Source organism: Planococcus citri, chromosome 3 (genome assembly GCF_950023065.1).
Source record: "Planococcus citri chromosome 3, ihPlaCitr1.1, whole genome shotgun sequence".
Taxonomy (NCBI): Eukaryota; Metazoa; Arthropoda; class Insecta; order Hemiptera; family Pseudococcidae; genus Planococcus; species Planococcus citri.
The window spans coordinates 39,891,056-39,903,558 of record NC_088679.1 but is presented as its reverse complement, the minus strand read 5'-3'; the positions used below and the strand labels follow the sequence as shown (position 1 = coordinate 39,903,558).

The following is a 12,503-nucleotide window of genomic DNA, read 5'->3' as shown; positions in this document are numbered from 1 at the left end:
TTACGCCAATTATGGAAGTAACAGTAGTCACGTTCTTACTATTATTAAGTTAAAACTTACTTTTATTCTTTAAAATACATAAATTCGAAGATTTACCAGAGGAATTGTTTGGGCTAGGTACCTATTTTTTTTTGTTTCACGTATATTTATCCGGATTAACTTCTGAAATTTTCGTTGAAATATTTTTGATTCTAATTTGATTTCGAGTTTTTGATAAAGATTAGGTACCTACCGTTTGAGGATAAAATAACCACCCAATTTCTTTCAATCGAAAGGAATTGAATGTAACTCGAAAAGGTCAGGTAGTGAAGTTCTTTTGAAAGAGATTTTCAAATCATTCACTTTTGGTTTTTCTATGCGAGAAAAAAAAATGAAAATTGAAGTCCAATACGATGATATGGAGATATAGTTATAATCAAATCTATTTATTAAATATAGCATAGAAAATATGAACTCAATATGGCTTGAATGACCCGCAAATACCAGCGAAATTAAGCGAATTAATATCACACACTGATAATTTTTCAATAAATCATAATCCGACAGAATTTGACATTTTACGTCAAATAAATCAAGCGTAAAAATATTTTTCTTTTTCCAGACGTAATCAAGATGTTACCATAATTTATCCAAAGTGATAAAAAAATATTTCATCTATGTTTCCACAAAGTAGATATAGTACCTAAACAAATTGCAGTGGTAAAAAATGTGCCATCTCATTGTTGTGAAAATAATTCAACGACATTAATTAGAACTGGCTGCTGGACGTACGTTGCGAAACATATTACAAGCTTCTCAAATTACGCATTAACAATTTCAAAATCAATGACGAATAGTATAGCCTGTTCTCGGTCCCTACGTAACATGGTCAATCCTTTAATTATATCGAATCTATTCGCCTTTTGGCTATAAAATATATACCCTTTCAAATACTTTGAAACTGATGCATTGCAAACATGGTTACGAAGCAAGAGTCACCATGTTTCTACTCGGTGCTTTGCAGTTTTACTAAATCTCATATATATCAGAACAGGCCCATCACAGAGTAGATCCGCACTATATCTATGTATTTCGATGTATGAAAAATTATTCAATCATATAAAATGCATTATGGCTGGACGAAAGATTAATAATTAACATGAAAAAATATTTTCTTTAGTACAAAATGGTGCCATATTTTTGAAAAATATCTGCAAAAATGTAAATACATTTCAACGTTGACGGGTTGTAATTTTATCGCTTATAATAAAACGAGCACTCAAAAGGTTTCGTATCCCTAGGGCTAAAATTATGTTAATTTTTTTACAGAAAATAAATTTCAATCATTTCGCTTTGTAGTTTAATCGGCGCTTTGTCGTCATTTTAGGGTTTATTTAGGAGCCTATTACTAATGAGGCGACATAAAATGATAGTAAATTTATTTCATTCATTTCGAGTAATTTGAATAATTGAAAATAACCTACGTTTAAAAACTATTTAATTAGGATATGATACGATAGTTTGCTCTATAATTATTTCATCAGTACATGGTCGATATTCATCACGATGATATTTTAATTTTGCTAATGATATGATCATCTTGCGAAGTTGGTCTTAGTTATGTGTGCAGATTACATTTTACGATGCACCAAACATAGATAGTTTGAATCAAAAGATAATTCGTATGAAAGCAAACCTCGCTGTTGGCATTATTTTCATACAAAGCAATTTGTTTCTTCAAATTATGACTATCGTTCGTAATAGCTATAGATTACCTGATCGCTATTCATGCATTTCGATAAAACAGTATACCTACCCTACACATATCTCTGATTAAACAAAGTTATTTCAACTTTTACTCCTCGTCGACTTGCCCTCCCTTCTCCCACTAACTTCAAGGATCAAAATTTCATCACCCTTTGCCGGACTAAAAATCCCTAAATTTTTAAAATTTTATCCAAATTTTCAAATTTTTACCCAATTTTACGTTCAAATATTTTTTTGAATTAAAAATAAATACCCGAATTTCTATTTAATAATAAAATTTGAACTTCCAATCTTTGATAAAGGTAGCTTTTCTTATTTTCTATATCTTTGTTTATTTTTTTAATTTTATTTTTTGCAGAACTGGTAAGCTGCATTATCCAACAAACGTTTGCGGTCCATTATTCGAAGAAGAATTAGAATTTTGGGGTCTAGATTCGAATCAAGTGGAGCCGTGTTGCTGGTCCACATACAGTATTCACAGGGACACTCAAGTGAGTACTGAACACTTTAAACTGTGACTTTAGTCTCTAAAAATAAAAATGAATAACTATTTATTGGAAATTTAAAAAATTTTCAAGTGAAAACACTCACCTAACGAATAAAATTTGCTAAAAGAAAAAAAAATCAAATTAACTAAATTCAGAATCACCGTTCAATTTCAAAATTTAATCCATTCACTTACCACCTATACTCATACCTGTCTTCTTATTTTCATTTTCAACTCTGTGAGCTATTTTTAGAAAAAATTTGCAATTTTCTAATAAAAAAGCAAACGTTTCTCCATTTCCTTCCGTTTTCCATTTCATTCTCAACAATAAATTCCAAGCATTTCACTCCTTTTCGCTCCACTTCCATCTGTCACACGTTACATAAAAATTTATTCATTTGCTTCGTTTTTTTGTAGAAAGTCTAAAATATTTCGTTCTTTAACCGTTTCGCTCTTTTTTGTTCCGCTTCCAAATTCTAATTGCTATGGTTTAGTTTGAATAAGTAGCAAAACTGCTCATATCTAGATACCTATTTATATTTTTGAGATATGGTAGGCAATGATGTAGGATAATTCAAAAAAACAACAACAACGATAACATTGATAACAATACTTTTACGCATTTTTATAAACCCACCTACGTACATAGGTATAGGTACCTATATTTAAAAATGTGACAAAAAATACCCATGCCAAAAAAAATTAATAATTTATTCGTTTGATTAAGAAGGGAAAGAAAGCTAGATAAGTGTAATGTGACGGAAATTCTATCCATCATTTGAAATAATGATCGATGCAAGAGCACATAATTAATTTTCATTTCCACACATCCCACCAATGTTTGATAGTCGATGTACACCCACCTACCTACATTTTTTTGTTGATATTTTTTTCATATAGCACCACCCATTTATAGATTAGCTTCTTTAAATTCAATCAAAGTGAGGTCTTACTTAATTTCTTTTTTTTTTTCATTGTATTAATATTCAACTTATATATCAAGTCCCAATCTACCAAAAAGCTCATTTTTAAACCGTTTCATTTTCAAAAAAAAAAAAAAAAAATGAAACGTTAAAATAAGCTTAGATACATTTGGTAAATTTAAATTGCTCTTTCAGACACGGATCAAATTTAATCGTTAAAATTTTCTAAACGCAAATCGGTAAATCCTCAATTTTATTCAACGTAATAATTTTTTACACGTTGAAAAGGAAATTCATTGAAAAATCATTTCAATGTAGCGAGCAATATTTTCAAGTAGGAAATATTAAAAAGGAAATGGAACACGATTTGAAATTTAAAATAACCGTCGTTTGTTCACGATGAATTTTAACAATACAAAAGTATTGTAGAGGTAGGTGCGAGAAAAAAAAAGAAGGCTGAAAACACGTGAAAGTTGACGATTTACTTAGATTAAAAACTCGGCATCTCGGTTTCTACTCGTACTATTCTTCTCTTCGTTATACCTACCTACGCACGTACAGTATTCGTAGGTATATAATAAACGTTGATGGAAAAATGAAAAATCATTTTCTACTTTGAATGTGTCCGCCGAAGATCATCTATTTGGTAAAAATTGTGCTTTTTTGTCATTTGTAATGGTAACCGATATAAGAGCTTTTGAATAAAAATCCCTCGAAATTTGCCCTCGAATCGTTGAAAAATAGAATGAAAAATCTCGCCTCATATTTCAAAATGACAAATCTTTGTACGAAGGTCAATGCGGCTATATTATAGGGAACTTCTCATTGTGATGTAATGAGATTGAAGAAATTTTCGCAAGCGTCTAAAATGTAGGTAATGTACAAACTTCATAATCTATTCTACGTTATGGTTCGGAATATATAATGAGTACGTCCACAATAGGTCCCTTCAACGAAATATTTTTTTTGGTAAGTATTTGAAATGATCGTGGAGAATATTCGATTTATAAATATTTTTTCACAAATTTCCAAATTTTATGTTTTCCCCTTTTTTAATTACAACTAGTATGTACCTATGTGAAGATGAGCTATAAGCAGACCGGTGCAGGTGCCCAGATTTTTATAAGATCAATTTAAATTTAATGAAAACGAAATATTTTTGAACAAAAGCTTATAAGCTCATGTACCTAACATTTCAAGTTATCTACCCACGATGCAAAGCTCCCTCTAAACGTTCTATCTTTTAGGCGAGCTTAGATTATTTGAAATTCATATTTAATTATTATACTCTTGTTTAATTCATGTACAACCTACTACCGAGTGCTCGAGTATCTCAGACTATCACATTGTGGCAAAAAGTCTACCGTGGTATTTGTTTGGTTTGGAAAATTGCGTAAAATTTGTTTCCAACATAAATCACGACTTTCGTTTCTGATGTTTTTTGAAAAGCAGTTTGGGAAATGAGTGCATTCGAACTGAATTGTTTCACGAATACGTAGGTAGCAACAAAAATAATCATATAAAAATACAAAAATACACGTAGTTGTATCGTACAAGGTTAAGATATAAAGCGAGTATTGCCTCCAGTGTGATTTTAAAATGCATCAAAAAGCTTACTTTAATTATTTTCTCGTAACATATGGAATTTATGTTAGCAATCTAGGCATACACCTGTAATTTTTCACATCTTCAGTGTTTCGGAGCCTATGTAACGTGAATAAAATTTTCATCGCCGATTCTAAATGGGAGGGGAAGGTGGAGCATCTTCAAACTAATATTTACCTATATTTTGAATTTTTAAAATACCTTACCTACCTATCTTTTTTTACACAAATACATACAAAGAACATAGTACAGTAAGGCAGAGATTTGATAGGACATCTTGTAGGTATTTTCTTGTAATTTGTATTCGCTTTTCTAGATGTAGGTAAATTGTCGTCTGGAAAGTTTTTTTTTTCCTTTCACCTCGAACAAATTTATCTCATTTTGAACTGTTTTTTATCCAAAATTTCAAAGTTGAACTAAAAAGCCAATTTACCGATTCTACGGATTCGCGAGGTAAAAATCAGCAAGCCTAATAATACGAAATTTTTATTTAACCTCGTCGCGCTCCAACTGTTTGGCAAAGTAATTTAAATATCGAAATAGTCAACTTTAATGTGCGAAGAGTTTCCACAACATTGTACTCCAGAACAATGAAGTTTTAAACCAAAAACGATAAATTATCACGTGTGGTAAAATTTATGATGGAGATTTTGGACATGTGGTGTATCACTGAACAAAGAAAGACTTTTTTGTGCCGACGAATACTACGCGAATACGAGTACACAACACATAGAGCGTTGCATGCGTAACTTTGATTAATAAACTACATAATTTGCGAGAATAAATGATAGCAAAGCTGTCTAGCTCCGTTAAGCATATCCTGTACGTTATTATACAGTGCTTCTTGTTTTTGTAATTATTATTGATCTTTCTTCATCGGTTTGTTCTTTGTTTTTTCTAATGAAGGTAACAATATTTAATACCTTGGCTTTTCGTACGTTTGTAGTGATTTATATTTTATTGTTCGAGTCATAGGTACCTACTCGTATAACGTATAGATATGTGAGACTGCTGCGGCAAAGGATGATTACGTACAGACATGTCGTATGTAAAGCAACCCCATCCCAGCCACACTATTCACTATGGTATTAGTTGATACATATACGATTCCACAATTTCAAATTAGTATGCTTTGTTCGTTGGTGAATTACACATAAAAATTTATTTATTATGCATGAGATTACGTTAATGAAATATCAATTTTAAAGGCATTTTGACGCCCGGATTAAAGGTTTAAATTCGAAAACGTCGCGTATTTCTTCGTTAATAAACCAAAATTTCGTGGTATAACTATACGCTGAAAATCATTGGGTAATTAGCGAAGCAGACGAAGCTGAAACACGCTTTTTGCTCGTGTTTTATTGCCAGCATAATATACGTACATATACATATTAGCCACGTAATGAATGCTCATTTCGTGTTAATTTTTTTTGAACCGAACCGAGTATAATGCTTATACCTATACGCTGAAATGTGGAATCGTCAAAATACGAAAAATTGTCATTTTTACACTTCCTACGTTTTAGGTCAGGGTTTCACGATCCTCTACATAAACTATACCTGAAATGGAGCTGTCGAAAGCTGCAATTAGCCCGAAACAAATGACATTTCAGCACTTTTTGTGATAAATTCGCAGAAAAATTATTAAATTTCATCGAATGTTTGTTTGAAAAAAATAAAAATAAATAAATACGTTCAATACCTAGGTACTTAGGTAGGTACTTAATTTTTTAAGACTTACCGTCTTTTCGACAGCCATCTTCCGATAAGTCGTGCAAAATATGAAAATTTGGATGAGTTTGGTAAAACTCAAAATCTGCGTAAGTTTGCAAAATGACTAAAATCTTGACTAGGTTTGTCAAAACCCAAAAAATTTCATCGAATTTTGCGATATTTGAAGGATAAGTTAAGAAGAAAGGTTTCGGCCCTACCAGTTTCAGAACGTGAGAGGAACCCCCTTTCTGGAATAGAGCATCGTTGGGAGCAAGTTAGAGCACCCTGAACGGACGTTAGAGTAGCTCGGCCTATAGCTCCCCTTCTGTCCCATTTTCTAGCTCTACCATAATGTTGTTGAAAACTTTAAAAATTATGTTGAAGGATAGAGTATATCCATAAAACTGTTTAGAGCACTCGGTCCTCTCCTATAGTTAGAGTACCCCTTCCCTTCCTCACACTATTAAAAAAATCTGGGTAAGGCGGTTGAAACGGCAGCCCTCAGACGACCTTGAGAGTGCAGACACACGATTCAGTGACCTTAAGAGACCAGGCACACAGACAGATGACCTTGGGAAGCCAGACAGGTGGGTCCATTTAACCTTGAGAGGCCTGACAGGCGGGTATGTGACCTTCAGATGATCAGATGCCAAGACAGACGACTTTGAGAAACATAACAAATGGGTCAATGATTTTAAGAAGCTAGACATGCAGACAGACGACCTTGGAAAATCGGTTAACCATGCATACAACCTTGAGAGACTAGACAGGTAGGTCAGTGACCTCGGATGGCCTGACAAGCAGACAGACGACCTTGCATGAGAGGCCACACATACGGGTCAATGACCTTTAGAGACCAGACAGACAGATTGACGACCTTGATAAGCCGTACTGACGGGTCAATGGCCTAAAGAAGCTGGGCAGTCAGTCAGTCAGTCAGACAGACATTTGGGAAGCCATACAGGGGTGTCAAGTGTTCCCAAAATGTTGCAATCCAATTTTCCAATAAAAATGAATAAAACATAGAAAAATTTACAAGCTTTGTTCAAATTCAGGTTGATAATGCACAAATAGTTTGGCCTCAGTGTCTTTGATGATCATATTATAGAAAGGTACCTATTGCAAAAAAATTGGCCAAAACTGATCACTTTAGGTGAGAAAAACGCGTTTCCAAATGGTTTAAGTATGACCATGAAGCGGCAGCCACCTTTCGAAAAATTCTAAAAAAAAATTATCAGTGATTGAAAATACACTAAAAAATCTAAAAATTATTTTTTTGGTTTTTCCCAGATTTTTGAACTCATTTTTACATTGATTTGAAGTTTTCAAAGTAGATTTTGAGGTCGTCGTTGAGGTCAACATTTTTTTTTCAAATTTGGAGTGGTTACCCTCAACTTTCAAGTATATTATCTTCACCTTAACACCATGTTTCGAATCAATCGATTTAAAACTGCCGAAGACAGCGTTAAATCTCTGAAAATCGTATGAACGAATATCCCCTTGAGTTCGGATAGAACCCTGTTTATGCACTAAAAAATCATCATTCGGTCGTACATATGTAAGTAGGTACTAAACTAGAAATAACACAAAAACGAAAATCCGAAGTAAATAATCTTCGCATTTAAGTTCGCACATGGCGCATATACATTACCTATTTGTACTAATTTCAAATAAAGAATTAGAGTCATCTTCATTTTTATGAAGTTTCAACTGATGCCGGAGAAATATCGTTTTAATCCGTAAACGTTTTTTGTTAGTAGGATGGAAATCTGCAGCACACCATGAGGCAGTAAGACCGAGTGTATAATCTCTTAATTACTCTTTTACACCATGTCTGTCTGTAGGTGCAGATTAAACAGAATAATGTGTATAATGAGGAATTTTTTCTCACAGTAAGCCTTAATTTCAAAAACTTTCCACTCGCTCATGGGGCTGAATAGTAATACTGTTTTACGTATTTTGCCAACAAAGTGATTCAAAACACTATACACCTCGCTTTTACTAATACATAATTCGTTTAATTTATCGATGAAGATTAAAGTAGGTAATTTTATAATTTGGCACCTATTTTAGCTGATTCTACGTAGTCGTAGGTCTAACTATGTACCTACCTATTTATCGGCGCTTTAGCGTTGGTGGCGAAATTTCGCCTCGTGAAATGAATGATAATCGAGTTGTACGGGCGTAGATAGAAATTTCCTGAGAAACGGTTGATAACTTGGGTAAATATTTATGAAGTACTTGTGGTCAGTTTTTACTGCGCTTTCTCAGCTCGGAATTCCGTTCGAGTACAAATATGGTAGAATGAGTTTTATCGAGTGTCCGATTGAAATTGTAGCAAAACGATTGGAAATGTATTTTTGACCCGTAGGTAGGTGGATAGAATGCATCCAATCCCTTTTATGTGATCTCTTTACGAACAGTCGTGTATGGTTTTTTTTTTTTACTATCGCTCCATAGTGTCGCATACGAACAATCAATTTTTTGCGGATATTTCGTATTCGACTTTTTTTCTCGCTTTTTTTTACAGCTGTTTAAGTAGGTAGTTAGATATCATCTTCGTCAAAATATACATAAGAATATTATAGTTATCGCGATGAGTCCGTTTTTTCTCTCTCATTTTCATCCAACTATTTCGGGTCTAACTGTTCTTATTTTTTTTCTTATTTCAAGTTGCGGAAATTCGCGAAATTTTAATAAAACCTTCTTCTAGGTAGTATTCCCGTCTACCTTTAGGCTGCTTTTAATGAAACAAAAGAAGCCGGAAAAGAGGGCGTATTTCTAAAAGCACTTTAACTTGTCACTTCAACGTATTCTTTTAATTACCGGTAACTGTGGACGGTTTACTTAAACTATATTTCATATTTTTGTGCTAATTTTTGAGTAGATAGTTATACTTTTAACGCCATTAACTCAAGTACCTCTTCAGCCAGTCAACTTTTTTTCCTCTCTCGAATTAAACCGTATAATAGGCAAATGTCTCGCAGAAAACCTGGACTCTTAATAGGTACCTACCTACGAGGCGTAAAAAGTAACGAATTTAGAAAAATCATTTCAATTTTAAACAGTTTCTCGTTTGTCAACTCATTTGGTGGAGTAATTTTTTCAAATTGAAAAATTACAATGATAGGTACCTACCTAAACAGGAAAATTTAAATTATTTTTAAATTAGGTAGGTAAGTATACTTTACCTTCTTCCTTTTATTGCTATTCTTTTTTTTTCGAAAACAATGTTCATTTAGTTGTTCTTTTTCCTTCAAACGTTCTACGCTCCTTCAGATATAATAAACGAAAAACTTTAGCATTAATAGGATGTTTTTTGGAGCTGAATTTTTCCAGTAGGAATTTTATTGAAAATTGACTTGACTGAAAAGAAGAATAGCACAAGCGTTGTGTTTGACAACGAGTTTCTAAAATATCTTAAGGTCTCACCCTCATCTTATTTCTTAAACTTGAATCCCACTACTTGGTATTTCCCAGCCAGTTATCTTGAAATCCAGGACTGATTATTCGCATTTGTTTCGATTGAAATTTGATTAGGGAGAAAAATAGTGCAAATCTTGTCACTTACTTCTTTTGTTTTCGATTTAAAGGGTACACGATAAGCACCAATCAAAGATATTGATGCACATGTTCATTTTTGTCCCTTCAAGTGGAAGGAAACGAAAACTCGCTGGAAGCTCCATAATATTTTAGGCACCTGAAATATGCTTGTTTTTGAGTCAGAGGGTTGAAAATGAAGTAATTATGCTCACTGGTTCGTTTCGATCGGAGCTTGGACCAGACATGAGTCGAATCATCGTGGAAAAATTGTGACCGAATTTCTCTGCGATTTCAATCTTGAGATGGAAAATTATTCACTGCACTGGTGAATCGTGCTAAAATGCTGAAAGTAGAAAAAAAGTAAAAGTAAAATTGAAACAACTCAACTAGATTATTGTGAACCAGGCACTTTCAAAATTTATTCACCCTCTCCCACTCTTTCTTTTTCCACCGAAAATTAAAAAACGAAAAAAATCAAAAAGGTGTGCAAAAAAATTTGAAATAAATGATAGAAATACTAACAGAACAATGACTAACTAGGCGTTTAAGTGTGATTTATTGATTTTTTGATGCTCATAAGAACATTTCTTCTTTCTGAGATCATTTCACGACAATTTATTGCTAGGCTCCATCTTGAGGTACCTGGTTATATTACTAAATTCGAAGTACCTACGACAGACGTTTGATGGGACACCCTGTGAACCAAACTGAAAACAATTTCTCGCAAAGGGTTTCTCCTAAATCAATGACACGGGCGAGAAATTTATCGTTTCGTTAATTTTTTTTTCTCGTTTATTTCGCCTGTATAAAAAAAGGAGAGAAAAAAATAGTTAACTTCAAAAGAATACATTATTTATTTTCATTCTTAATTTAAAATTTGATTCGTTTCGCGTTCCTAGTAACCTTGAATTATGTCGAAATTTTAAAAATCAAAGAGTTGTTTTGTATGATCAAAGCATACCCTTTGTACAAGAATGGTACCTCCCGGCTTTTCTTTTGCTAATAAAAGCCAAAATGCCGATGGTTATTTTTTTCGTAATTTAAAAAGTTGTGAAAAAGTTTAACGTTTGGAATTAGAATTTACAGAACACGTTGTGCCTCGAGCTACGGAGACGATAAAATGTTGCATGCACCTTTGATGTGTCTGATTCTGTTTAATTGTTCTGGATGACGTAGTAACCTAAGGTAAATAATGTAATTTGACATAAGGATAATCAATGAAATGAGCATGAAAATGCTACTGTTTTGAATTAATAGGTACCTAATGTGTACTTACCTGTGGCTTTAATAAAAACGACGATCAAGGAGATGTTCCAGGTAGGTATAAGGTTGTTGGTAAAAAAAAAAATAAAATGAAAAAATAAAAAAATGAATGTGGTGAATATTATGAATTTTTCAAAACCTTCGTTAATGAACTGCGCGTATAGGTAGGCACTAATTTTAATTGAAATAGGATCTAGTAAACATATGAATGAGACATGTTGGAAAGAAAAAAAAACTACAATTCTTTTCACGTGGAAAAGTATCCCATATTCCACGACCAACATTGAAATTATTCATGCTTTTTTCAATGTTGGTAGGTACTACCTACTTGAAAGCTGATTTGTATTCGTACTAACCATAGCTGAATACTGAAAATAACGTAATAATAACCCACCTTATCTTGTAAGTATTACGAAATTGTACAGTTCTTTTTTTTACTTTCGCTTTCTTTTCTTTTATTTTTCTTAATTTTTTCGTACGCGAAAATTATCCTTATAATAAAAAGACACGGTTGAGCGTGATAATTAAAATTAATGAACTTTTTGAAATGAAGATGAAACATTTTGCCTTTTTAAGGAATATTTAAAAGTGAAATTAAACGTTTTCTTTAAACGTGAAAGTTTTAAATTTTGACAAATTTTGCATAGAAAGAATTTTAGTTATTTTCTTTCAGCCGAGTTAATGATGAATGAAACCGAATAGACGAGTTGAAAGTTAAAGTCGATTGTTTCACAGTCACCTTATAGCGTAAACGTTTTTGTTTTACAAAATATCTCGATTAAGAAAAGTGGGTGCCTATAAAAAAAACTTCCCATCATTATAAGTAATTCAAAAGAGGTGTTTTTTTCCAAAGATGTTTTTAATTCTTGTTTGTTTTTAAAGTAAAGATATAGAGGTACCTCGTTTTCGCTAGTTTTGTTATCTTTTTCGATATTGAAATAAATGTATTGTTTTTCCTAGACGAGGTATTTTTCTTTATATTGTTTCAATAAACATGTCGCTTGTTTATATTAGCTCCGGGATATAAATTCAAAGTTGCTGAAAAACATTTGGACAAGTTTTTTGCAATTTTTTTTTTAAAAAAAGAAAAAACGGAAACATATTTCAATGTTCAATAGTAGGTATAGGCAACTTTTCGCCACAATGTAGGTAACGTTTTTGAAGTAAAAAAATATCTCCACATTAACACTGCATCATAATTTTGCGAGAAAAAAAAATTAAAT

The 12,503-nt window shown here is 32.5% G+C and overlaps 1 protein-coding gene across 6 annotated transcripts in view; it reads left to right on the top strand.

Moving 5' to 3' along the window:
- LOC135842100 (potassium voltage-gated channel protein Shaw-like) overlaps nucleotides 1-12,503 on the top strand; it is a 137,208-nt gene that overhangs the window by 83,827 nt on the left and 40,878 nt on the right. For all 6 annotated transcript variants that reach the window (XM_065359446.1, XM_065359447.1, XM_065359449.1 and 3 more), the window contains one exon: nucleotides 2,105-2,237. In XM_065359446.1, coding sequence (XP_065215518.1) covers nucleotides 2,105-2,237 — 133 coding nt within the window. The remainder of the gene's footprint in view (nucleotides 1-2,104; nucleotides 2,238-12,503) is intronic.